This window comes from Oryza glaberrima, chromosome 5, assembly GCF_000147395.1.
Source record: "Oryza glaberrima chromosome 5, OglaRS2, whole genome shotgun sequence".
Lineage (NCBI taxonomy): Eukaryota > Viridiplantae > Streptophyta > Magnoliopsida > Poales > Poaceae > Oryza > Oryza glaberrima.
This window is the reverse complement of record NC_068330.1, coordinates 968,760-996,636: the sequence shown is the minus strand read 5'-3', so window position 1 is coordinate 996,636 and position 27,877 is coordinate 968,760. Positions and strand designations below refer to the sequence as shown.

At 43.1% G+C, this 27,877-nt stretch overlaps 4 protein-coding genes across 5 annotated transcripts; 1 reads left to right on the top strand and 3 right to left on the bottom strand.

Moving 5' to 3' along the window:
* Nucleotides 1-10: 10 nt before the first annotated feature.
* LOC127773637 (uncharacterized) lies at nucleotides 11-2,180 on the bottom strand. 2 transcript variants are annotated; one of them, XM_052299772.1, is made up of 4 exons: nucleotides 2,032-2,180; nucleotides 1,449-1,546; nucleotides 934-1,148; nucleotides 11-537 (listed from the first exon to the last, which is right to left on the bottom strand). In XM_052299772.1, exons 2-4 carry the CDS (start codon nucleotides 1,539-1,541, stop codon nucleotides 261-263), a joined length of 585 nt encoding a protein of 194 aa, XP_052155732.1. In that variant the 5' UTR covers nucleotides 1,542-1,546; nucleotides 2,032-2,180; the 3' UTR covers nucleotides 11-260. The 2 variants fall into 2 exon arrangements, with proteins under 2 accessions (XP_052155732.1, XP_052155733.1); XM_052299773.1 differs by having other exon boundaries at nucleotides 2,036-2,180.
* A 5,696-nt stretch (nucleotides 2,181-7,876) lies between these two features.
* On the top strand, nucleotides 7,877-9,159 carry LOC127773085 (probable membrane-associated kinase regulator 4). Its single transcript, XM_052299099.1, has one exon. It carries the CDS (start codon nucleotides 7,969-7,971, stop codon nucleotides 8,839-8,841), a length of 873 nt encoding a protein of 290 aa, XP_052155059.1. The 5' UTR covers nucleotides 7,877-7,968; the 3' UTR covers nucleotides 8,842-9,159.
* A 3,525-nt stretch (nucleotides 9,160-12,684) lies between these two features.
* Nucleotides 12,685-14,529, bottom strand: LOC127773132 (uncharacterized). Its single transcript, XM_052299157.1, has 5 exons — nucleotides 14,261-14,529; nucleotides 14,100-14,176; nucleotides 13,409-13,538; nucleotides 13,027-13,124; nucleotides 12,685-12,941 (listed from the first exon to the last, which is right to left on the bottom strand). Exons 1-5 carry the CDS (start codon nucleotides 14,454-14,456, stop codon nucleotides 12,903-12,905), a joined length of 540 nt encoding a protein of 179 aa, XP_052155117.1. The 5' UTR covers nucleotides 14,457-14,529; the 3' UTR covers nucleotides 12,685-12,902.
* Nucleotides 14,530-20,398: 5,869 nt separating this feature from the next.
* LOC127773512 (calcium-transporting ATPase 4, endoplasmic reticulum-type-like) lies at nucleotides 20,399-25,893 on the bottom strand. The gene is made up of 8 exons (XM_052299594.1): nucleotides 23,969-25,893; nucleotides 23,646-23,715; nucleotides 23,402-23,523; nucleotides 22,988-23,266; nucleotides 22,241-22,618; nucleotides 21,832-21,941; nucleotides 21,398-21,626; nucleotides 20,399-21,295 (listed from the first exon to the last, which is right to left on the bottom strand). The coding sequence occupies exons 1-8, from the start codon at nucleotides 25,367-25,369 to the stop codon at nucleotides 20,717-20,719; spliced, it is 3,168 nt and encodes a 1,055-aa protein (XP_052155554.1). The 5' UTR covers nucleotides 25,370-25,893; the 3' UTR covers nucleotides 20,399-20,716.
* Between the last annotated feature and the right edge of the window lie 1,984 nt (nucleotides 25,894-27,877).

The window sequence follows — 27,877 nt, the reverse complement described above, 5'->3', positions numbered from 1 at the left end:
AAACACAGAGTAACACCAGAAAAATTAATAGTAGGACACTTAGCTCCACGGAGATTACTAACAGACGGACCATACTGAGAATACTGTTATTGTTTCACAACGTAAGCTTAAACGTGCAATGAGCAAATACCCTTATATATACGACTTTGCAACTGGCATAGCACATATCTACAGATTTTAGAGAGCTAATCGAACCAGCTTTGTCGATAAGATAATATAGCTAAGTGACACTAAATATGAAACCCTGCCCAGTCAAAGCCTCAGACCTTTGTGCCATCAACATCAGAAGCAAAAACCTGGCCGTAATCGCCCTTGTCATCCTCATCCAGATAGTCAGACCTTGCATTGAGAGCTAGCATCTGGCAAACAAGCCAGAAGAGAGCAGCATCAAGGGCCAGGAAAGCGGCTCCTCCAAAGAGGCCAGTCTTCGCAGTAGGGCACTGGGTATCCAGGTCATGGTGGATGTTGTTGCTTCGGTGAAGACCCTCGGTGACCGTTGCCCAGAGCAACATTGCAAACGCCAGAGCTGAGACAAGCCTGATTTCACAAGAATAGATGATGAAAATGTATCAATGGAGTTAGCAGGAAAACAAAATGCAATGTCGAGATTCTCAAATATCAGCAGAATTAAGCTAGTCCCACTAAAAATTTTGAATACAGGTAATTCTTTTGATCTGAAAAAAAAAATGTGTCATTGGCACAGCTTAGCATTAATCTATGGAACTGTACACGACTAATAGAACTACTAACACCTTTAGGGTCCATCTAAGGCAATGATTCCACAAAACAAATATGTATTTTTTTTATTAATTAATAATTTTGTAGCTAATCATAATCAAATGAAGGCTCGATGAGGTGGATCCGCATCAATGTCAGATACTACTGCTTCAAATGCACATGAAATTGTTAGCTGCAGATCTGAGAATCACTTACTCAGCAATAACGAAGAACGCAGATAAGCTGGCGCTTCGAAATAATGCTCCGCGAGGAACAGACTTGCTCTTGTATGGATAGAAGATAGCGGCATGCCCTACGATGGTGGTTAACACAAGTGACACCACGGAGAGGCTTCCCATTGCAATAGTTGGGTCACTTGGGAACTTGCAGATGACAACATCCTTTCCTTTGATAGGAGTTCCATAAGGAGGCTGCATCAAAGACCAAATAAAATTCACAACAAGTAACAATTTTCAAAAGTTCATAAAGAGTGGCAGTTGATGAAAGATATAGCGCAGCAGAAGATGTGTTACTACCCTGCACTACAGTTAAAGTGTATCGGGAAATTGCACCAAGTGGTCATCATAGTGTCTATTGACAAAACCACAGATAAGCCTTCCATAATAATTATTATTATTTCTTAAACGGTACTAGTAGAAACCTTTCAAAGATGTGTACAAGACAAAACATCATTAACAGGAACGAGTATTTTAGTCAGTGAAGTGATGCACCTTCTTGTTTTCTGCGATGACACCAAGTAAGAAGGAGAGAAGGCCAAAGAAAGAGACAGTGAGAGCAATCCGTTGAGCCGAAGTGAGAGCCATCGCACCTGCATATGCCAATTTGAGATCAGACAAAATCAGTAACACAAAAATGGAGTTTTAACAGCATGGCATCGAGTAATTTAATTTCTTCGCACGACAATGACACATCTCGATCCAGGCAAGCGAAGCTATCACAATTCAAAAGACTAAAACAACATATTTAATTTTTCAAAAGTCCCCTTGCGTCCTCCCATTCGCTTCATCTACTGACGCACGCAATCTTAACAATCCCTCCCAATCAGGACGACACCTCTTCCCCTAGCCCGAATTGGGAGGGAATGGAGTTAGATCGAACTCCCAATCCATCGCATCGGCCGATCTATTCCTCCTAGCCCACTCCCCTACCAGCATCACCCCACCACCACCAGCCAAGACCCAACAAGTTCACTAAAACAGTGGGGATTTTCCCTCCCGGTGGTGACGACAGATCGTCACCAAACTGAGCACGACGAATCTGGGGAAGGGGACGATGGAGGAGGAGAGAGATTACCAACCAACAACGGCAGCAGCAAGGCGAGGCGGGCGGAGGAGCAGGAAACCCTAGGAGGAGGAGGGGATCGAGCAGATGGGAAATCGCGTGCTCCACTGGAATCCCTTCTTCTCTCCGCGAGCTCGGCGAAAGGTAGTTAAGTTGGTCAACTCAACTCCTAACTAACCGATAGGCTTCCCCGATTTATACGGAAGAGATGGTGGTTGGGCCTAGTGGGCCCAAACTAATAACAACCTGGGCCTAGTTGACTAAAGTGGGCTTGTAAGGCCCACAACCATAGTAACAGAAATTGCATCGTCCAAAAAGGTCTAGAATATGCCTCGTCACGCAATAATAACAGCTCTAATCGCGAAAAGATTTGAGCAGCCAATCTATATCTACATACAAGCTAATTGTTGACCGTTTTGCTTAGTAGTAGTTGCATGGAAATTGCAAGTCGCTAAGAATTCTCAAGGAGCAGTTGATCGAATGGATATTATGCCTTCGAACGACATGATCGAAGGGTTGGTAGAGATGCAACGGGGTTCGGAGTTTTAAACTGCTGACGTTTTGCGACACTCAATCTGCACCGCGCAGCTTTGATCGAACGGTTGGTAGAGACCCGGTCGGGTTCGGAAAAAAAGGATTGATTACCAGACCACTTCAGTCTTCAGATAAAACTCCCTCAATCAAGATCAATACACCACCTTCAACATTGCTGGTTTGGTTTCAGGATTTCATTTACATGAAAAGATGACAGTGTAACACATACTGCAGAGATATGTTGCATCTCATCTCGTCTGATCTGATCAAGACGATCACAAGTTCACCACGAGATCGAGAGACTAACCGAAAAAAGAAAAAAGAAGAAGACTTCATTGAGCCGTCTCCTGCTCCTCGCACTCTCCTCCCTCCTCGAGCTCCATCTGGTGACACAGACAACGCATGCAATCCCTTTGGGTCGCCGAGGATCTGAGAATTTTCTGTCAGCTGCAAGCTGAAGTCAATCTGCCACTTCATTTTTCAAAATTTCAGGATTAAAAGAGAAATGATTGTTAGTCGTGGACAGCAGCTGCAGAAGTGCCAATTATTCTATTCTTCCTTTTTTTTTAATTTCCTTTTTAAGACAGATGGAATTCAGCGGAGGGGATGATGTGCAAATTTCAGTAAAACAGCTGATCATCTGGGAGGCCGACGAGGATCGTTTGAGGGTAACTAGCATGTAATCAGGACGTAACTTGTACAATTCTATCATACATATGTGGCTTGCGGGTTTGATCCCCGCAAAAACATGTGTGAAGTTTTCCTCTCCCTCTCATGCACGAATTTATAAGCACATCTAACGGGGTTTTTTTTTATAAAACTGGCGAATGTTCTACAGCAATTCCGAAGATTTTAATGACAATAAAACAAATCAACAAAATAATGATATTACCTTTCCTTGAGAAAACCATGAGAAACTTTAGTTTTTTGTTAATAGAACTTTTGTTGGATCCCCGCTTCTGGCATATTCCCAATTGCATAAGTTCATGGAAAAAACAATCTAACTAAATGGGGAAAAAATGCACAGCCATGTTACTAGCAAAAGGGAAAATCAGGGAGTTAATTTTAACTCCGCTGGGAACAATGACAGCCATGTGTGATCATCAACGTGATAGGTAACGATTGGAGTTAGAAAAGAGTACCGTAGATTGGTACTACCTCCGTCCTAAAATAAGTGCAGCCATGGATATCCGTGTCCAACGTTTAACCGTCCGTTTTATTTAAAACATTTGTGAAAAATTTAAAAATATTTAGTCACACATAAAATATTATTCATGTTTTATCATCTAATAGCAATAAAAATACTAATCATAAAAAAATTTTAAATAAGACGAACGGTCAAACGTTGAACGTGAATAGTGCAAAACTACACTTATTTTGGGACAGAGGGAGTACTAGGGTAGCCTTATGAATACGTATGCCTAGGAAGAAGGACATGTCAAATCAGAAAATCATCTTCTTGTACTTCTACTACTACTACAGTACTACAATCTACACCAAACAAAAGAATTTCTAACTAAATTCGTCGTAATTAAGCAAAAGTTCCGGATTGCTACTCTAGTTTGAGTGAGTAGGATCATGTGGGTTTAATTATTTTTAATTGCATTTGTATTATTGTATATATCACTTGTTTTTGCTTTTAAGTGTCACTATTATACGTGAACTGTTTTTATACTTTTTATGCCACCGCATAAGCGTAATATACACACAACACTTCAGCACAGGTCATATGAAAGAGAGCAAATCAAGTAGAGTTAATTACGCGATATATAAATTAATTAGCACATGAGCCTGATCTCGAATCCTCGTCGAATCTAGGGCAGAGTGGGCAAATCATTATGTTACTTAGGTGCTACAACATTCTTCTCTTTTGCTACCTAGCTTGAAATGAAAGAAGGCCAGTGAAGAAAAGGTGTTAGGAGTATCTTGTTTAATTAGTTCCTAAGTACAAGGTTCACAGGCTGATAAAAAATACAAAATTAGTATAGTAATAGTATATATTATTATTTTCGCCTTGTCATTGATCCCGAATCCTGGTTAGAATCTCAATCTTATGGGCTCAACTATTATCAAACTTAAGCTACCCCTGACAACCTTTTCCCACAAGAACTAAACAAAAAGTTCAATTTGCATCTCTCGCTGTTGTTCGAGTCTGGAGATGGCTGCACGCGTTTATGAATTCATCCTGCCTTATCTTGATAAAGGGGAAGTGCTTCACGTAATCACGTTTTAGTTTTGTTCATATCTTGAGGACAGAGGAAAAGGATGGCTAGAAAATCACACCGAGAGATGTTTACGGTTTACCCACTAGAACTTTGGCAATTTCTTTGGATGAGCATGAATTTCAGTTCAATTTTCTCACCATTGAAGGCCATGCACAAATACACACACAATAAAGACATACAGGAGGTGGGAAATCAAACATAAGTGCTATACAATGCTTAAGGCCTACTTTGGAACCAAGGAATTTTATGGAAAATTTTCGTATGTAGTCCTTTGAATTATAGGGATATATTCCAAAAAATCGTATAGGATTTCTTTGAGTCCTCCGCTTTTTACCAGACAATCAATCAAAGTTAATGTTTTTCATTTTCTTTCAGAAGTCCAAGGTAAATATTTCTTTATCTATCCTATTTTATGTATTCTAATAAAGTGTGTAATTTAGAATTCCTATGATTTTCTATCCTAGGCCCCCTTTGATTCAAAGGAAATTCATAGGAATTTTAGAGGATATTATTACTATAGGAATTTTTCCTACAAAGCCTTTTGAATCAAAGGAATAAACCCTATGAAATCCTATGAAATTCCTATGGAATGTCTCTTCCCATACAAGTTTTGGAGGAATTTTAACAAGAGGTAGAACCTAATGGAAAAAATCCTTTTGAGTCTTTATCTCTTCTCAAATTCCTGTGTTTTTCCTCTGGTCCAATCAAACGGTCATTCCTATGTTTTTCCTGTGTTTTGCAATCCTCTGTTTTACACTTACATTTCTGTCAGAATCTTATGTTTTTCCTATTCCTCCATTTTTTTCATTCCTGTGATTCAAAGGGGCCCTAAATTCACATGTTTCTATTTCCTGTAGGATTGAGCTAACCACGACACTCTATTTCCTGCATTTCCATATTCTTGTTTTTTTTTTCAATCCAACAATCCCAAAGGAACCTAAACCAGAATCTTTTTTGAAACAAACAATGCTTAAACGAGAATCAAACCATAACCAAATTGAGAAGGGCACCCATCCTAACTACTCTTATTAAACTCAGGGTTTATTTGGGAGCTTAAGATTCCGAGAAGCAACTGGTTGGTAGCTAGCTTTTAAGAATCTGAAGAAGCTGAGAAGATTCTGAGAAGCAACTGGTTGGTATTTAGCTTTTGAGAATTTAAAGAAGTTGAGGCTTCTAGTCTATTTTTTGGATTCTACAAATTCTTAAAATCTGGACGAAAAGTTATATTGTTTGGGTGAAGTTCTGATCCTGGCAGAAGCTGTAGGTACCAGAAACTCTCGATCAAGCTCTTAGATTTTTACTCTCTCCGTCTCAAAATATAGCGATCTAAGATGTGATGAGATCCATCTTAGGACTACGAACCTGGACATAAGGTATGTTGTAGGATGGGTCTCATCCCATCCTAGGTTGCTATATTTTGGGACCTATTATAGGTTGCTACATTTTTTAGAGGCAGTATTAAACTCAAGGAGATAAATGGGGCAGGTAAAGAAATGGGTTTTTGCACAGCATGTGGGAGTGAGGCACAACCAACTGCACAGTGCACACATACCTATGGCCCCATTGGGTTAAGTGCTGAGCTCGTTCTCACTGTTCAAAGTTTTTAGAGCTCCCTTTCGGACCAAAGCCAAAGGCTGGTCAAACAAGCTACAATTGCCACCCTTGTGACTGAATGAATGCCATCATCTCTTCTGCACTGCCTTTTCTCTGTAATTACCAGCCACTGTAAGAGCAGATACAATAGCAAGCTATATAAGCCAGTTATAACCATATATTGAGAAGAAAAGAGAAGAGAGAGAAGAAAACGGGCTACAGATTTATAGCCAGCTGCAACACAAACTCCAAGACGTTACGTGTGTATGAAAGGTATGACCGGGTATTAATGATGTATATTTTTATAGTTAACTATTATATAAATAGGCTATTAGATTAGCTATAGATGATTTGGAGCCAGTAGTTGGCTATACTATTAAATTTGCTCTAACAACAACTACTAGGTGGAGTTGTACTAGGGTAGTAGTAAGAGCCAATCATCTTCTTGAGTGAGGTAAAGAGAGAGAGGGGAAAAAAGGAGAGCAGATGATCATATCTGTCCAGCATTTTATGTGGTGATTAAAAAGAAGGGAAATGCTGAGCCTATCAATGATGCTGGCTTGGTTGGTGTGTTGGTAGGCTTCGGAAAAGAGAAGCTTATTGAAGTATTACTAGTATTTTTTTTAGAAGCAAAAGAGGGAGATTATATATTACTGTACCCAATGGGGTTGGGTGTGAGTGTTACTGCTGGTCAGTTACTACTTCCACAGCCATTGAAGTCTTTTGTTGACTGCTTTTATCCTGCATCGTTAGCTTTGCTTGTTGCTCCGGCCTACGAGCACCCTACTCCTTTTCTTTTTTCTTTATTTTAATTTTTTTTCTTTGGGGTTTGCAGAACAGAACGGAAACCAAACCTGCGTTGAATTGAATGGCGACGTTCCAAGGCGTTGTTGCGTTTGTGTCTGGATTCTGCAGAACGGATATGACTTTTCAGCTGGAACATTTTACTTCTTCCCCTGCTTCTGCTTCCTGCATGCATGAGCAAAAGATTCTGAAATCTGAACAACCAAGTTACTACTGTACTTATGTTAGTTCAAATCAGAGAATTTCATTCTATATATGGAGTTTATCCTGACGCTGAAACGCTGAATATGAAATGAACCTCCTTGTTATCCTGAAAGAGCAAGGAGTAATTGTCAGTACTTCAGTATTAAGCTTGTCTCCTGTCCTGACAACCAAACAAGAAAAAGGAAAGGGGATTTAAAAAAGAGAAAGAGAAGCTGGCGACATAAAAAGAAAAAATCAAGAACTAAAAGGAAACCAAAACGAGCCATGCAAAGTAACGTGATTCAGCAACAACAATTTCTGTTGCAAGTGAGGCACATCCTCCATTACTGCCTGCATTTGCATTCCCATACCAAACACCAGCTCACACACACTGTCTTCCAAAAACAAAAAAAAAACATTTTCTTCTTCTTGATAAAAAAAATAAAAATTGTTGCACATGGAAAAGAAAAGTCTTACCATTCCAAGTAGTAGAGTGACTCCAACACAAAACCCTACAACTATAAACCATTCTCACCACACTCTTCTCCCTCACTTGTATAGAGAGACTCATTTTGTCCATCCAATCCTCCTCCACCCAAAGGTGGCAACAATGGCGAGGGCCCCCACAATGGTGATCCAAGAGGACTACATCGACATGGACCTCACCCCGACCACCACGCCGCTGCCCCCCTCCTCCCCCCGCCTCTGCGGCGGCGGCGGATTCCGGGAGTTCGAGTTCCACAGCTCGGGCGCCGTGGTCAGCAAGGCGTTCGCGTCGCCGGCCGACGAGCTGTTCTACAAGGGCAATCTCCTCCCCCTCCACCTGCCGCCGCGGCTGCAGCTCGTGCAGAAGCTGCTCCAGGAGCAGCAGGTGCAGGTGCAGGGGATCAAGAAGGAGGTTGAAGACGACGACATGGTTGACATGAGCAAGGTGTGTGCTGCCAAGAAGTACTCGTGGTCCAAGAGGTTGAAGCTGATGAAGAGGTGGACGTCGAGGGAGTACATCAAGTCCCTCTTCTTGGCCACCGCCAAGCCGACCGGCATCGCCGTCGTCGGCGGCGGCAATGGCGGCGGCGTGATGGATCAGGAAGAGCTCTGCGGCCACCGCAAGTCCTTCTCCGGCATCATCCGGCGGGTGCGGCTGGTGGCGACGAAGGCGGCGTCGGCGCCGGGGACCTCGCCGCTGTGCTCGACCTCGTCGTCGTCGTCGTCCACGCCGTCCTGCGGCAACGCGAGCAGGTTCTTCCCGCCGGCGCCGGCGCTGAAGCGGAGTAGCAGCGCCGGGTCGTCGGAGGAGGGCGCCATCCAGGGCGCCATTGCGCACTGCAAGAGGTCGCAGCACCAGCACCTACAGCAGCAGAGGAGAAGCGTCAGCGACGTGGTGTTCTACTCGGTAACCAACACGCCCAGGGTGTCATCTGTCGCCGCCGCCGCCGCCGGCGAGGTCGCCCAGGGGGAGAGGCAGGAGATGTGCAGGGGATGATGATTTCATTCTCTTCTTCTTGATTTGACCGTCATGGCTCATGAGGTTGACAAGAACAGAAGAAGAAAAAGACCATTTTTTTTTCTTGGTTTCATTTTCTGTTTTGGTTGTTCCAGAGTCCCTGTGAAGATGAGCAATGTTTGTTGTGAATGAATTGCTGTGATGATTCATGGACTCTTTTCTTCTTTGATTCTCCCCTTCTTGTTTTGTTGGACCAAAGGATTTTAGCTGTATGATATATGAATCTCTCTGTTCATTTGTTTCAGTTCTGAACTTCTGATGCATTCATCCCCATCCCAATTTCTTCATTCCTGGTTTGTGTTTGCAGAGTGTTGCATTGCATTACCAATATTTAGAACTCATTGCATTGCCATAGCAGTGGAATTTTCCCTGTTTCGAAGTAGTGTTCTTCTTTCCTAATGTAGCATATGAATCTTTAGCTTTATTAATATGAATCTCTGTTCATTTGCTTCCATCCTGAATCTGTTCTGAACTTCTGATGCATTCATTTTCATACAATTTTCTTCCTTGTTGACAGAGTGTTGAGAAGCATTGCATTCCAATACTGCATTGCGTTGCATTACCATAGCAGTGGAGGGAGGGGGGGTAGAAGTTGTACTGTTGAGGGGCTTGGGGTACTGTACTGATAAATGGTGCTAGGGTGGCACTGACTTGGTGGCAGATTTGATTCCTCTCTCGAAGTACACTCTCTTCTCGCTACTTGACCATACCATATGCCTCATGTTCATGCAGGAGTAGAGTGGAGTACCAATCAATCTTTTGGCTATAAATTGCATCATGTATTACCCTTCACCTACCTCACATCTCTTTGTGTAGTTGTACAAGGCACGCCAAAGTCCAGGCTCCCAAATTAATAAGCAGACATCTCTTTGTGACTTTGTCAGCTTCCACGCCACGCTCCTGCTGCATCTCGCTGTTCCTTGGCTTCAAAACAAAGGTTTTGTAGTAGGAGTAGTAGTGTATTCACTGAAAAATGTATAAATGAAAATGCAATGCATGCTTGCTTTCAGTTGAGCTCACTCTCATGGCCGGTGATGCTTTCGAGGAATCTAGCAAGAGGAGATTAGGGGTCCCATGTATCTGCAGACAGACATCGAGATGGAGCAAATGCAGTGATGAGCAAACAAAATCAAGAACAAGCTAACAGTACTCCATTGCCATCGATTACGGATGGCATCGTCCAAAAAGACCAGACTAGTATCTTCAAACCATCATTTCAAACATTTTGTATACTGTCCTACCAAGATGGTTCGGATTTGCTGCTACTCCTTTTGAATTGGGAGATAGTAGTAAGTATAGCATCTGAAACAGTTGCAAGGTAGTAGCACTAGCAATGCAGTATACTCCCTCCTGTTAGAGCAAGTCTAATAGTATAGCCAACTACCGGCTCCAATTCATATAGCTTATTTATACAATAGTTATATACTACACTATTAATACCTGGTCCCATCTGTCATACACATACTGTGTCTTGGAGTCCGTGCTACAACTGGCTAGAAATCTGTAGCCCGTTTCTCTCCTCTCTCCTCATTTATCTCCTTAAAATATATTTGCAGCTGGCTTAGAGCCTGCTATTTACCTGCTCTTAGCATTGGTCACTGACACACTCACACAAACACAGTAGGGGTGGCCAAAAGGGGAGCAGCTTTGGGGTTGTGATTGCCAGTTCCCAGTTCTCCCACCACCATGGCTTGTCCAGCCAGCTTCTGATTGGGATGGGTCATGCAACAACACACAAACAGGCCCAGATGAGCACGAGCAAGCCCTGTGATGAGCCAGAGAGAAAGCAAGCAATGGCATAAACACAAGAGAGATTCCATACTTTCACCATACCTGTGCCTGTGAATGACTGTCAAAGTTACTACAGTGCAGGCTTAATGTTAACAGCACCTTGGATGGAGCAAACCATTTGCCTGTCAAACCAGCTCTCAGGATACAACCAAAGAATCTTCCCAGATGAGAGAGGGAAAAAGGGGGAATTGGGGTGGATAAAGTGGCCATGGCAAAAAGTTTTCACCTTTCTGTTGCTCAAGAGGAGAAGAAGAAAAAAAAGAGAAAGTTTCAAGGAGAGAGATTTCCAATCGCAAAAAACAACTGGAAAAGTGTCAAGAGCCTCATATGATGACAGCACTCACCAGTGCTTTGGTTCGTGTGCAATCCTTAGCTAACAGTTGTCGTGTTCTTGGATGCAAAATGAGTCATCAAACGAAAAACCAAGAAAACAGTACTAGTAGATTAAATGTTGGCAAACCACAACCATCAAGTGGTGGCACAGATGAAGCAGAAGAACAATGGAATTACTGTACTGTTAGGTTGTTAGCATCTGGTAACTCGGCAGCAGTAGCCCAGAAGGGGCAGCAGATTGTTTGACTGACAGGTCAAAGCCATGAAAAGAATATATAAACGTTTCACTGAACAAATCGACCAAGATATGATACTTTATGTTGATGGTACTACCTTCATCCCAAAATAAGTGCAGCCATAGATATGCGTACTCAGCGTTTTGACCATCCGTCTTATTTAAAAAATTTATGAAAAATATTTAAAAAATTAGTCACACATAAAGTACTATTCATGTTTTATCATCTAATAACAATAAAAATACTAATCATAATATTTTTTCAAATAAGACGAACGTCAAACGTTGGACATGAATAGTGCTAAAACTGCACTTATTTTGGGACGGAGGGAGTAGTAAAATGCAGCTGCAAGGCAGGACAGGCTTCAATGCTTCATCCAACTTAGCTCATGTGATGATAAGAACAATAATAATATAATGTGCTAATGTTTGTTTCTAACCAGTAAAGGACAAGAGATCTGACAAATAGGATTTATACCTGTAGACAGGAGGCACCAACTTCATCACCTTGTTTTGTCCCAAAGATCCAAACTGAAACATGTAAATCACCTTGTTATTAGGGCAAGCTAGAATCCCAGAACCACACAAAATGACTGAATCCTGTGAAATTCTCGTTCCCATGGGAAACATTTGCTGCTGACCCCTGTGATGGCCATGCTGTGCAAACGCCAAGAATTGCATTCAGGCATTCAGCCACCGACCATACGTCATATGTAGGGTTTCACGATTGGAAGATCTATGATGGCAACAATTCAAATACTTTGGTATCTCAACCTGAGCACCCAGAAGAAATATTGTACAAGAAATTGCTGCAACAGATAAAATCATGACTCGAAAGACTTGTCTCACTATCACTTTGCTTGTCAACAGATAAATCAATTAAGCAAAGAATCAGATGCATCTGTTTATGATGTCTGCTACCTTCCTGCAGCGTGGAGCATAGTCTACTGATAAAAGAAACCTAGATATCCAAAACAAGTTACACTTTTTGTTCCTCAGTATGTGTTTGTTCATAGCAACTCAAGAGACACACATATGGGGACAAATAAGCTCCAGAAGTCAGAAGCTAAATACAGTAGCCAGAGTCGAGCACATCATGTTAGGGCCCCTTTATATATATAGGCTGCAATGCTAGACAAGCTGGGCAACTTTTCTGCGCACGATTCTCTAGTTTCTTAGCAAAGAAAATCGATAGAGCATCACTGTTACTAACAAAAACTGTTGTGAAATGAGTTTGGTTATCACCTGATTTCATGGTCCTCTAAGCATGGTATTAGGTGTGATCATTTCTCAGTAAATCTGAACTTTTCCAAGACAGTCTTGATTGATGTCCAGTTCCCATACAAACTCTGAAGCCAAGCCAAGATAGCCTGAACCTAACCATGGACATTGTTTCTTATGGTTTGTTTTCTTAACCGCTTACTAAATTCTGGAGTATTGCCTTTCTTGAATGGTCACATCTCTTGAAGACAAAATTGAATACTAAGATATCAAAAGAAAATGTTACAGTTAAGGTGTCTATACAGGTTTTCAATGGCACAGATAAAAATAGGAGTTTTCTGAAGAAGATGAATAATAATTTACAACGGGGATAACTTGCATACTACTAGCATACTACCCAAAAACAAAAGTAAACTAACTCTGCAGGAACAATGAAGGGTAGTTGAAGCACACTCAAAGCTCATGAGGATTGAGGAACATGCTTTAACCTGATGATAATCTGCATAAGTTAATACAAAAAGAGAAAATGTAAAAAAGGAAAACACAAATTGAAGGAACCATTTTAAACTACAGTTGCAGGTTACCTTTGTTTTGTCATTAACACCAATATAGTCACATAACTTCTTGCCCATGGCCAGCTCTTTTCCAGCCCACCAAAGTTGAACATTCTCAAGCTTGTCGCCTGGATATCGCTTACAAGAACAAGTTAACAGTAAGCCGATGATATTCTGTGTTAAGTGAAATAGGGAAGAAAAACCATGTTACGACAAAAAAAATAGCCAACTTCAGAGTCAGAACAACTCACATCAGGGTCGATACAGTTTATAAAGATTGACGGAACTACAAACAAAAGATGGAAATAGCCAATCTAGCAGGCAATTCATTATTTTTCTCCAGATACGACATTTACTACCGTTTCATTTGGAAAATCATATCTTCGTCACGCAAATTCAATTCATGCATTACCTGATGATTTCTGTTGCAGGCACAACGCTTCAGGAGACTCCTGTAGAGCGGTAACAGCTGTCTTTTCGATGTTCTTGATATGCTCCCTTAGAGCACGAGGGGATAAGAATCTGTTGTACCGCACTTGCTCCTGGAATAAAAACCGGGCACATATAAAAATCTCGAACGGAAATACCCTGGAAAGGGGCTGTCGTTTCAACTTGAAAGCTCTAACATTGATTGCAACAGGCATATATTTGCTTAATTAGCTTGACACCTTACAAAATTTAGCTTGACAAATGATGAAGATTGAAGAGAACAACGATGCCAAGTTTAGATTCCCTTTCACAAAACAGTAATTGCATAATGGTAGTTTGTACCAGAGAATAGTTACTGGTCACTTGTGGTGACAGATGCAATATCAGCCTATCATCCAATTAAAAATCATGTAACATGTATTAGTAGCAGAGAACTAGTGATACATTTGACCTGTGGAATTAAATTTGAAGCCAATGTCCATTTCCATTTGGCCTGTGGAGTTCAATTTGAAGGCTAGTGTACTCAATCAATCGTAGCAACTAGGAAGAAGATTGATATGAACAATTCGGGCGACATACTTTGAAACCCACAAAATTATAAATCGCTCAAAACTGTAACAACCAAATAAAACTATCTGAGCTGAGCAGCATCCGAATCGGAGTGAGAAGCTGACCTTGGAGGCGTAGGATTCAGCCTCCGCCACCGCCCTCTCGACCTCACCCGCCGCTGCTGCCGCCGCCGCGCCCCTCTCTGCAACACAAACCGCAACGCGTCAGTTCATGCCAGCAGCCAAGGCTTGAGTGGGTCTCGCAGAAGAAGTTGCGGTGACCTGACCTCGAAGGGAGCGGCAGAGGGAGAGCAGGCGGGCCTGGAGTGCCGCGACGCCGGCGAGCGCGGCCGCCACGTCCTCGACGGGGGTGGAGGCGGCGCACTCGTGGAGGAACTCCATCTCTTCCTCCTCCGGCGATGACGGTGGCGGCGGCGAGGAGGAGGAGGAGGCTGCAGCCCACCTGACGTGGAGCACCACCATCTCGTGCTCGCCGCCGCGCCGGACTTCGCGGAGCTTCTTCCTTCCCCGCTCCGGTGGGATGATGATGTCATCATGATTGTATTGTGTCGTCTCCGTTGGGAAGGCAGCCCACTACAGTTGGACCGGAGCCAAAGATTCCAGCTTAAATGCGGCCCATATATGTTGGACCAGAACTCTAGTGCGGCTCATATGTGTTGGGCCGGAACGGGATATGGGCCGTTTCCCTGTCCGCCGCTCCACCGCCCGCCACCGCCGCTCCAATTCCATTCCTCACAAACGGCCGCCGACGTGAAGAGAAAGAGAGAGAGATAAGGGGGAGAGAGTGAGAAAGAAGAAGGGTTGGAGGGAGAGGATGACCATGTGGGCCCCACAGTCAGTGGGTCCACTGTATATTTTGTGTGTGGATGACATGTGGGTCACACATATCTATTTTTAATTCTAATATTACATAAGCGTCACGTCAACGCCACATGTGATGAAAACCCAGTCAACGCCGCCACGTAAGCGCCACGTCAGCGAAACCACCCTCCAAAACCACTAAGGGAGTCAAATTACACCGATTTCATATTTCGGGGAGTCATTTCATATTAGATTCAACCGACTTTTAAGGGAGTCAAAGTGGATTTTTTTTCCGAGTTTAAATCTCCAACCCCTCGTATGGGTCACTAGTCTCCCTCCATCATCTCTAACGCCGGCGAATGGTGGTGCAATCTGTTTGCATCTCCAGACTGATAGGGTTATAATTCTTGGTGCTACCGAAAGTTAGAAATGAATGCAATTTTATTACCGGTCTAACCGCCAGTAAAACTTTTACTGATGATTAGCCGGCAAGGTATTTGAATTTCCTCTTTAGGCTTGGCGGTTATTTCTTGATGGTTGTGAAAGTTCAAGTGCCATTGATTTGGTTTTGATGATTAATAACAAATCCAATTATGTGAGACTAATATTTTTATAAACATTTGTTTGCCTAGTCTCATGTGGATATGAAAGTGGAGTGTTGGTGGACCTAAATCACAAGGATGAAATGCATGGAGATCAAGCTATATGTATCACTCTTTCTCTTCATGTACATATTGATATGTTCGTATATAATATTTCCACGTGATTGGCATATGCATGTGAGACTAATGTTTTGTTTGAGTATTATCTCTTATTTAATCTATTTACATTGAGAACGTGGAGATGATAAAGGTATGTTTTTATTTTAATATCTATATTTGAGAAATGCCTTCTATTTTTGTATAGGATAAGCTCTCAATGTTTAATATCTTGTTATGCATACTCTTGCTTCACACAAATATTTTGTATGCATACATTTAGGGGGAGCAAATCCTATACTTTAGTTATGCATGTAATCGATCCAAGTTATTCACCTTCCTTTAATTGGGATCTTTATATTTGAGTATATGACACTTGTGGTGTTGATTAATACTCATCATTTATTCATATCCTTTTATACATGCGATCGGTTGGTCAACATGTGGAGGTTGACAACCGGATCATTGGGACTAATAATTTTATTGAGTTGAATGAAAGAAATAGGTCCCAAGGATTACAAAGGTGTTGATGCTCAAGTGATATCATTACACCTAACAATACCAAGAGTGACAAAGTGAAGATATTGAAGATGTGTGATACGAAGTGGCTATTATGGCAAGACGGTGAAGGGCAAGCGATGCTCGGTCGCGATAGACCATGCGACGGTGAAGGGCAAGCAAGGGGCTTGGCGCCGAAGAACCAAATCCGGTGGTGAAGGGCGAGTGACGGCTTTATCATGATGGACCGTGCGAGACCATTTGAAGCTACAAGTAACCGCATCAATCATTTGAAGAATATATGGTGAAACGGTATCGGCATTGGCATCCCTCAAGACAATGAAAGAAAGATGAAAAAAAGGCATTCCTAATGGTATAATTATCTTCTTATTTACATTTGAGTTTAGGAATGCCGTACTATTAAGAGGGATGCAACGTCGAGGTGTTTGTGTATGTCTTGGTGCTCAAAGTGACCTATCATAGTGCTACCTTGAGAGAAACCCAAGCTTTAACCTATCCTTTGAGTGGTTTTAGACTTTTTGGTTGAGTTGGGTAGTCCTCTGAGTGAGCTTTCCATAGAGTCCAAGTTCATAAAAAACAGACTCCCGAACGAAAAGTTATAGTCGTTTTACTCTGTGCTTTTCGGAAAGTTCGAAAAATTACCGAAAACTCCGAAAATTTTCGGACATTCCGAAAATGGCTGCGAATCTGAGATTTGCTTCTGTAAGTTTTCGAACTTGTCCGAAAATGCTTTTCGGAAACTCCGAAAATTACAGTCTTGGCCTCCAACAGCTAGTTTTTAAGGGGCTCGGGTATATAAACTCTTCCACCCCTCCTTTGAGTGGCTGCTGCTCTTGGGGAGTATTAGACACATCCAAAGCCAAATAGCCATCCCCATTTCCCTACCTTTGTGGTGCCTCTTTGTGAGGGGGATTTGAGAAGGGGGGAGAGTTGGATTGAGAGAGTGAAGAATTGAGAGCTAGTGAGCTTCACTCCATCCTTTGTGGTGCCTCTTTGTGAGAGGGATTTGAGAAGGAGAAAGAGTTGGATTGAGTGATTGAGAAGTTGAGAGCTAGTGAGCTTCACTCCATACTTTAAGCACTCGAGTTCATAGCAAGCAAATCTTCGATTGTGTTTGTTACTCTTAGGGACTAAGGTCTCCTAGACGGCTAGGCGTCGCCGGTGAGCACCCAAGGTTGTGGTGTGCCACGGAAAGTTTGTGAAGGCTTCGATTTCGCCTCCGCAAGGGAAGAAATCAAGAGTGAAACCGAGGAGTGCATTTGTGCAACCTCGTGAGGAAAAGGTTGAAATAGGCCCGGCCCTTGTAGCTCCTCAACGGAGACGTAGGATCCGTGGATCCGAACTTCGGGAAACAAATCACGCGTCTCCTCTCTTGGTTTGCCCATTTATGCATTCTCTCATATTGTGCTTGAGCTTGTTTTTACCCGATCTACTTGCATGCTTAATTGATTTAGTTGGTGACCTTATATCTTGTTTAGATACCTTATTTGTTACCTTTTGATTCATATACATTTTGTTTATTTGAGCTACAATTTCATAGCTAGTAGTGTTTTCTTCCATTATCCGCCGAACTTTTCGGTTGAGACCGGAACTTCCAATCTCATATCGGAAGTTACTATTTGAACCGAAAGTTCTCATCATTCTAATATGCTATGAAGTTGTGATAATTTTTAGGAACGCCTATTCACCCCTCTCTAGGCGACATTAAGGTACTTTCAGGTTGGTCAATAAGATGGATACTGTATAAAATATTGGCGATTATAATTCTATTATTGACGGTCTCTAGCTAAAATTCCTGATTCTTGTAGTGTCGCCACTGGTGCTTCGTACGTCTTGCTCAACGAAGCAATATGTAAGCTCGCCACGAGGAGGCCGAGCAGCGGCCATGGTGGAGGAAGACCAAATCTCATGGGCTGTCTTTGAGCTGAAGACATCCTGAATTGATAATGTAACAATGTACTAACCATACTTTAAAAGATAATGATATAATTAATACACAACTAATGAAAGTGTAAATACACATAGATTGTAGAGATAAAAATTCACCAGGGAGAATTCATGCATGAACCAGCTGCCAGTGAAACCTCCTCAAAAATCATATCAGCACAAGCAAAGTAACAAGAGGCAGCAATGTTGGATCTAAATATTTCATCTTCTCTATTATATATTATTAAAAAACAATAGCGCTTCTGCCTCAAATTTATGTCCATTTCTGCACGCAGCAGGGTTCGGAGTTTAAAACTCCGACTTCCCATTTGGGTCACTAGTAGACATTAGGCCATCAAAGTGGAGGAGGAGAGGAGGAGGAGGTGGAGCGCCGATGACCTCTTCCGGCCAACCGGTGAGGCCAGGCAATAGCTTGATGGGAGGCGGTGGGGCAGGAAGCGGTGGAGCGCGTCGTGGTATCGAATCGGCGGGAAGGAGAAGAAAGGAAAAGAAAGAGGGGGTTAGGATTAGGGGAGCGTGCATAAATCTTAAAGCAATTTAATGATCTAACAATTATAAGATTTAGATGGTTTTTTTAAGACAGTCCCTTTAAAAAATAAAAACCGAAGATTTAGATGGTTTTTTTTAAGACAGTCCCTTTAAAAAAAAGGTGTGACCCAGATGAGGGAAGAGAAAGTCATTGTTGACCGGAAAATAAACTGCTTGTGTTCTCGTGTGTTGTCGACCTTGGTACGGCTGCGTTCTGGCAAGGCACATCATGAAGCTCAGCGGGGTGGGTCGGAGATCAAAATTTCCGACCCTATTAGGGTCTCTACTGGCCGTTGGATCAAGTTATGTGACTCAGATTGAGTAGATCAGCTGCTCAAAGCGTACTCAACGAATCGCAATTGGGCCGAGTGGTAATTCGATGTTTCTGTTATTAACAGGGGGTCGGCGTTTAAAATTCCGACCACCCTTTGCGATTTATATGTAGTACGTTACACTGTCTTATTCTTTTCTTGCGTGCTTGCTTTAGCCTAATATTCAGCTGAACGAAATCCTGAAAACCAACTAGCGTTTTAAGCTGGTATCTTTGAGCCAGTTTATATCGAAGTACGTTACACTGTTATTATCAAAGCTGCTGATAGCCTTCGTTTATGGTTGCATGTAAAATCAATCTACAGGGTCGTTTCTTCCTTATTTTGTCACAAGAGATGACAGGTGTTTTACTGAAACTCTGCATATCGTCAGTGAAAAGATTAAGAAGCAGCAAGATGAGAGTGAAGAGTGTTGTTTGCATGTTTCATGCGGAAGTGTATAACACACAATCACGCTGCGGCAGTGTTGTGAGGTATAGAGAATATATAAATATAGTCTTGTTTAATCCCATGGGCCTTGTGCCCTTGTCTTCTTTGAGTAATTTGAGCACGAACTGAATCGAATTGTAACACTGTATACTACGTACTTTTTTTACCTATTATAAAAATTCTAGATGTTTTTTGCCAAGAATTTTAGTACGTCACTGCGAGATCGTGTCGGACACAGTTATCGTAAACTTCCAACGTTTCCGTTTCATTCCGTTTTTTTCATCTGTTGAAATCGCTCGCATCGGATGCAAGAATCATGGAGCTAAGGAGACAACCCGGCTGCTCACGAAGATACACTAAAGCGGCGAGCCCACAGGCCCCAGCCCACAACCGCACGGCCCCACCAGGTGATAAGCGACTTTATTTTTGAGTTTTTCCCGTCCTCCCTTTTCCTCTCGTAACACCTTGATCGCTCGGTTGTGCACGTGGCTGATGGCCCAGCGAGATTCAACGGAGAGGTGGATCAATCTACTCATTTATCCTTCCTCGATCCATTATGCCTTGAGTTGTGTTTGTATGCTCGGTGTAGATATCATACTTCTGCAGACCTGGCTACCAGTTTCAGCTCATATTGAATTCAGGAAGTGGCGCACATCTCTACTATTATAAAAATTGAAGATGTTTTTACTTGTATTCTGTTCGCTTTTGGAAATACTGATCCGTGTTTAAGACGGATTTTAAGTTCGTTTGCTTTTGAAAATAAGGACCCGTGCTTAAATCGGATTTTAAGTTAACTTGCTTTTAAAAATACAAAAGGAGTCGTATAAGAAATATCTTTAATAACACGCATGCTAACTTGAGATAAATGCCGGATTCCTAATTGCAGCTCATGGTTTTCTAACAAAAAAAAAATATCCAAGTGAATTCCCACAGTAAATTTCACATTAGCTAAACCGTATAATAATAATAAGATTTAAATAGTATTCACCTGGTGCGCAACAGAGCATCTTTTCTAGTAAAAATTAATATATAAAGGTGTTAATACACACGTAGATAGTAGAGACAATTCACAGGGAGAATTAATTGAGTATTGGCCTGCCAGATCAACCAGCTCAGAAACCACACAGCAGAAGCATAATAAGGTAGGCAGAAATGTGTATAATTTGATCTAAATATTTCATCTATATATAATAATTCACAGAAGCAAAATGTTGCCAACAGAACAATGCTGCTGCCTGCTGGTTTGCTGTGAGCTCAGTATAGTACCATTTAGGACAAGGAATAAAAGAACAGCAAAGGTTATCAACTTCCCAAAGAGTGATGACCTGTTTTGAGAAAATCTCTTTCCTGAACTTTCTTGTATTGGACATATTTCTATTGAATAAACATCATTTGGTGATCGTTGTTACTTGATCACAACAAATTCAGTGACTTTTGTTACTGATGAGTCTGAAGAATCACTGTTAGCATTTTACTCGCCCTTCTGCTTCCTGGTTCGCCTCTTGGGGCCTGATGAGCTTGTACACCTTCCGACAAACTTGAGAACCTCGTCGATGAGCACCACCGGGAGCGCAACAAGCAACACCAGCAGCCACTCGTTCAAGCTGAGCGGCACGATGCCAAACACTTGCGCGAGGAACGGCACGTAGAGGATCAAGAAATGGAGCCCGAACGACACTGACATGGCGAGGAGCAGCCATGGGTTTACCCAAGGAGGCATCCTCAGGAGGCTAGTGTCTTCGGAGAGGGCGTTGAGTGAGTTGAACATCTCAATCGCCACCAGGACAGATAGCGAGAGCGTTGTCGCCTTCACTTTGCCACCATGGAAGTACTCGCACGGATTGTCATCGAAGGTGAAAGTCCTAGCTCCAGCAGTGAAAGGCGTAACTGTGAAGTTGTTCCAGGTAGAGCACTGGCCCCAGTTTGAGAGCTGAGAGTAGCTGACAAGGGTGTGACCATCTCCGGTGAGGTCAATGCCCATGAAAGATCCATGTGTGTACCATATGACAAAGATGCCGACCGTGGCAATCCCCACATAAAGGCCAATGACCTGCGAATAAGGTATAGCTCATGAGAAATCATCTCAAAATGTAAGGCCAAGGAGATGAATCATTTTTGTCATAAATGATAGAAGATCAGAAAGATCATTTACCAGGTAACGGAACAAAATCCAGGGAGTAATCAGTGAGTCATCACTCTTTCTAGGCGGTTTCTTCATGATGTCTTTATCAGGTGGATTGAAACCTAATGCAGTTGCAGGAGGACCGTCGGTGACAAGGTTTACCCATAGAAGTTGAACCGGTATCAACCCCTCAGGAATACCCAGAGCAGAAGTTAGGAAAATTGACGCAACTTCACCAATGTTTGAGGAAATCATGTATCTGCAGCAGTGAAGAAAGACAGCTAGAATCCTCAGAACAGACAAAAAAACATGATAACTTGCACAACTATGAGGTGCAAATGTAGATGAAACAATGTTTTACTGCAGCATTAGTCTGTTTGTTTCTGCCAAAATAGAAGTGACAAAAGCAAGTGTTGAAGCAAAAAGTGAGAACAACAACAAAAACAGGTTCTGAGATCACTAACCTGATGAAAGCTTTCATGTTGTTGTAAATAGACCTTCCTTCACCAACTGCCGCAACAATGGTACTAAAATTGTCATCAGCAAGAACCATGTCAGAGGCCTCTTTTGCAACCTGAACAAAAGAAAAATAAGTGAGATACCAATTCAAATTATGTCACAGATATCAGTACTTTTGGGACAATAAAAGACCTATAAATTCATGTTATCTCTAACCAATGTTGTTCAAATTAACTCAGAACAGTATAGATGATTAGCTGAAATATTGGCAGACAAGTACAAAGGGCTAACAACCAAAAAAGGACTGAAAGGGAAATGTCATGAAAATTTTAAGGCCTGTATATTTCTGCACAGGAAATTAAAGAAAGAAAGCACTGGCTGAAAACAACCTATGGTGCTGAAATAAGTACATACCTCAGTGCCTGTAATACCCATTGCTACTCCAATGTCAGCCAGCTTTAGCGCAGGGGCGTCATTAACTCCATCTCCAGTCATAGCAACAACTTCACCATCTTCTTTGAGCAGTCTCACAATCTCTTGTTTGTGCCTAGGCTCTGCCCTAGAGAACAGTAGGCCACCTTTCCTTCGCAGCAGTGTCTTCTTGTCCTCAAGTGCCATGAACTCCTTTCCTGTAAGACTCTTTAAGGTAATGTCCTCGTCATGTGAAAACACACCAATTTCACGGCATATTGCTTCAGCAGTTTCTTTGTTGTCTCCTGTTATCACCATAACACGGATGCCTGCAGCTCTGCAATCTTCAATAGCATCAAAAACCTCTTCCCTTGGAGGATCCTGTCATATTTAAAACATCAATGAGAAAGATACATTAATACTGTAAGAAGATAGGTTGCCAAGAAAAGTAAATTACACAAGATGATCATTGATCTTAAATACTGGTCCCCAGCAAATCACTTTCTGTATAATTGATGACTGTACTTGTTTGGATTAGCTTATCCTAGCTATACAGAATTCATGCTTAGCCTTTTCTGTTATCTCCTAGTCAAGTATATCTTATTTAGACCTTATATGCCTTGAAGTCCATAACCGTGCTTACTATGCATATTTTGTTGAACCAAGAAGAAACAGGGATTTTCCTTGATTGGAGTAAAAAAAAAAGGAAACAATCTGGTTGAAAACATATCATGAGAAGCATCATCTTACCCTTAGGCCAGCAAGACCAGTGAATATCAAATTGGTCTCGATTGCTGCATAATTGACTGGATCCAGCAAAAGCTTGTGAGCGGGGTGGTTTTCACCATCGTAACTTGCAAATTCTGCTAGATCCTCTTTGTATGCAAAACCAAGGCAGCGCAGAGCTTTAATTGACATTTCATGGAGGTTTTCCAAAATAGCTTTCCTTGATTTTTCATCTAACGGCACAACTGAACCATCCTGCAGTTGAATGTGGCTACTCCTCTCCAGCAAGTTTTCAACAGCTCCCTGTTATTAAGAACACAAAATCAGGCACTAATGACAACGCCAACCACTGGAACATACTAAAAAGATGCAGTGAACAATACATGTCCAGCAGATCAGTAAGAGATGACTACATAGCAAGAAATAAAGAATTAACACCTTCACAAGTAGAGCATTCCTTCCTGATTTGGACTTCACAATTACTCCCATTGATTTCCTTGTACGGTCAAACTCAAGAGTAGCAATCCTCTTGGCAACATTGCTCCACCATTGGCAGCAGCCTGTTAGCAAACAATTTCATAATCAGCTCAGTGCGTGATTAGAAGAATATCCTAATTAAGAAGCACGTAGTTGAAACTGATAGGTAATACTAAGCTAAGCCGAAAAGGCATTTCTAGCTTACCTAATGTTTCAGATGGATCCAAGGACAATCCGTTCATTCCTTCAGGTATTCCCATTTTCTCAACCAAGACCTAGAAGAAACCAACAAAGAAAAGTTATATCAGAGCTTTACAACAGAATGTTTCCAAACATCAAGCAGCATTATCTGAATTAGAACCAACACATGCCAGAACGTTACTTTCAGTAGGCAATGTTCCTAGACTGCTCAAATCATGATTGAAAAATGTGCAACTAGTGGATTAACAAACTATGCACCATATTCTTGGACCAAAAACTGGAGCATTTTAACAGAATGAGAATATCATACAGTTTATCGATTCTCACCTTTAAAGCTGCCTCTGTCGGCATTCCAGTTGCAGTATACTGATGTGAAGAATGTGCCACACTGGCATCATTGCACACAGCAGAAATCTTTGCGATCGTCTGAAGGTTTGCATCCATCCTCCCTGCAGGCCAATCGTGAATTCTACCATCCCGGGGATCATATGTCGTCCCATCGACCTTGAAGCTCCTGACCTTCCCTTCAGCATCTCCGATCGCCACAAGTTTCGCCACGGACATCTGGTTCGTCGTCAGTGTCCCGGTCTTGTCAGAGCAAATCACGGTGGTGCATCCCAAGGTCTCCACACTTGGAAGCTTCCTGACAAGAGCATTCTTGGCGGCCATCTTCCTTGTACCAAGTGCAAGGCACGTGGTGATCACGGCAGGCAGTCCTTCCGGTATGGCAGCGACAGCGAGCGCCACGGCGATCTCGAAGTAGTATGTGCACTTCTCGAAAGAGAAGCGGATGTTCCTCGGCATCCACCCATCAAGCTCAAACGTCAAGAAGTACTTGACATTGATGAGCCACACCAAAGCGCAAATGAGGCCGATGATCTTGGTGAGCGCCTCGCCGAATTCGTTGAGCTTCTTCTTGAGCGGGGTGTCGTCGTCCTCCTGCGCGGCCTCGTGGATCTGCGCGTGGATTTTGCCGATTTCAGTGGCCATCCCAGTGTGCACGACGAGGCAGATTGCGCTGCCATTGACGACGGTGGTGCCGGCGAAGACCATACACTCCTTGGCCTGGATGTCGGCGTCGTCGTGGGGCACTTGGTGCGCGGTCTTGTTGACGGAGGCGGTCTCGCCGGTGAGGGAGCCCTGCTCGACGCGGAGCGTGGAGGTGACGAGGCGGAGGACGCGCATGTCGGCGGGGACCTTGTCCCCGACGCGGAGCTGGACGATGTCGCCCGGGACGAGGTCCCGCGCGGGGAGGCTGGGTAGCCAGTCGCCGTCGCGGAGGACGGCGGCGTGGTCGGACTGGATCTCGCGGAGCGCCTCGAGCGCCTTCTCGGCGTTGGTCTCCTGCCAGACACCCACGGCGGCGTTGACGACGAGGATGAGGAAGATGACGAGCGGCTCGACGAAGGCGGAGAGCGTGACGGCGCCGGCGGAGGAGGAGAGCGCGAGCGCGAAGGAGACGGCGGCGGCGGCGAGGAGGATGCGGACGAGCGTGTCGTCGAACTGCTGCGCGACGAGCTGCAGCAGCGTGGGTCCCGGGTGCTCGGCGAGCTCGTTGGGGCCATGCGCCCGCAGCCGCGCCGCCGCCTCCCGCGACGACAAGCCCCGCGACGCCGAGACCCCCAGCCGCGCCTCGCACTCCTCCACGCCCCGCGCCCACGCCGGGAACACCTCCACCTCGACGCCCTTCTCCGGCGGCGGCGGCGCGTCCTGCCCGGCCTCGCCCATCGTGATCACCACCACCACCACCTCACCTCAAACAACAATGCGGGGGGAAGAATTCCCAGTCCACGACGCGATCGATCTGCGCGTCGGCGAGAAGAAAAACCAAACTGAATCGGGGACCTCGCCCTCGCCGCCGCGGCGTCTTTATATATACTAACTAACAAATAAAAATATCCCGAGAAATCCTCGGGCGAAGAGACGCGATCTCTTCTTCCTCCACTCCACACGCGCGCGCGTGCGACGTCGGGACTCCCAAAATCACAACCAATCTCTCCCTCTCGCGCCGCCGCCGCGCAAGACAGAGACACAGCCCAGAGTCCTCCCCTCCTCCTCCTCCTCCACCACCGCCAATGCCGGCCGGAGTCGGGGAAGAAGGATCGAGAGTGGTGTGGGTGTGGGTGGTTGCGGTGGGGGCTACGAGTGGTGGTGGTGGGCAGGTGTGAACGGCATGCGGGGCTCTTGTGCTACTAGTAGTATTTGCAGGGGAGGGGAGGGGAGGGCGGTGCAGCAAATGAAATCTGCAATGCGGTGTGTGAGAGGGAGAGAGTTGAAAAGAGGGAAGGTGACGCAGTGGCGACGGGAGGAAGGTGGCACGAAGCTTCGCGAGGCGCCTGCAATTACAAAAAAAGAAAAAAGGAAAAACGTCTCGGTGACTCGGTGATGCGGCAACACTCAACCGCTCGCTGGATCGCTGCGGTTCGATTTCGATGCGTTGCGTTGTGTTGCCTCCGGTGAGGTGTCGTCGCCACGGGGCAGCAGCAACCAACAGCGTTCAGAGCAGCCAGCACCGTTGGTTTCGCATCCTTCTCAGCTCCTACCAGGGTTTCCCAAAACCGCCAGGGGCCGAGGTTACCGCGTCCCAGCGGAAGGCACGGTAACCGTGAAATCGTACAAAACCGTATAAAATTTATCAAACATTTAAATTATTTTTTAAATTTATTTGAATTTAAGGAGGTTACCATGGTATTTATATTACCGTACTCCGCGGTAAGCCCGGTAACCGTGCGGTTACCAGCGGTAACGTAAACCTCGCTCCTACCTCTTTGTTGACCTTAATTTAAACTGTTAAACATTACTTTTCCAAAATAAGTTTAAAAAAGTTTACTTAAAAACATCATATTAATTTTTTTAAGCTTATACTTAATTAATATACTATAATAACTATCCCGTTTTACATGCAGAATAGATAAATTTTTAGTGTGTACGAAGAAACACAGAAAAACCGCCTCACGATATTCTCATTTCGTTGGATCCAAATGGGTGAAATCTAGATAAATCTTATAAAAAACTAAAATTTTATTTTCATTTTTTTAGACTTGGTCGAAAAACCGAGCAATTTATGATCGTGACATGGTTCGAAATGCCGGACCGGTAAAAATTGTTAACACTGTACAGCAGCCAAGTGGCACGCACGCACCTATACCTATCTGATGTGCTAGGTGAAGGCGAGTAGAGTTGGAGGACTACGGAATTGAGGAACGAAAAAGGCAGTGATTTTGCTTTGGTTTGGGTTTGCTTTTTCTATGATTTGTCCACTCTTTTCCACTCCAATGGAATCATATCATACTACTTCCATGACCATCCATTCATTCATTCATGCAGCTCCCTGGATTGTTTTTTTTTTGGTTGGCGTCTTTTCCACGCGCAGTTTGTGCTTGTACACCAAGATTGAACGCTTTATTTTCCTCTTCTGTTTTGCATATATCAATAGAGGTTCATGGATATTCTGCTAATTAACCCATACAATTTGTCTGTATCAAGAAAGGCAAACGGTAGGAAATAGTAAACACGTGTAAAGCTGATTATGTACTCCTACTTCTTATGTTGTTCTTCTTTGATTTGGAGAAAAACATAGAAATTTTGGAGGATTTCAATCCTATAGGAAAATTCCATATGAAGCCCTTTGAAACAAAGGATTGAATCCTATCCAATCCTTTGAAATTTCTATGGAATGGACAATCCTATAGAGATTTTGGAGGAAATTTAGCAGGAGCTTTAACCTCTTGGTATTTTTCCTTTAAGTCTATCTCTCTCATCCAATTCCTATGTTTTTCCTGCGGTCCAATCAAACGGTCATTCCTGTGTTTTTCCTGCATTTTGCAATCCTCTGTTTTACACTTACATTCCAATCAAAATGCTACGTTTTTCCTATTTCTACGTTTTCTCAATCCTGCGATTCAAAGAGGCCCTAAGTGAAATAGTGAGTAGTGCTATATATGCACTACATTTATTAACCATTTTGTTTAGTTATTAAAAGCCAAGATGCAATCACATTTCTTAGCTAGTCATACTCTAGGTAATAAAGCTACGGACTTCTGGCCGGATGGAAGTTGTAATTCCATTTCTCACCTTGTGTGGGAGGACAATTTAGCTGAGTAATCAAAGTTCTTGTTCCCCGCGAAAAAAAAGCCAAGATGCAATCACATTTTACCACATCAACTTTTTAAGAGAGTTCATAAGAAAAAAAATGTATATCATTTCTCTTTTATTATTTGACCGTTGATTTAATTG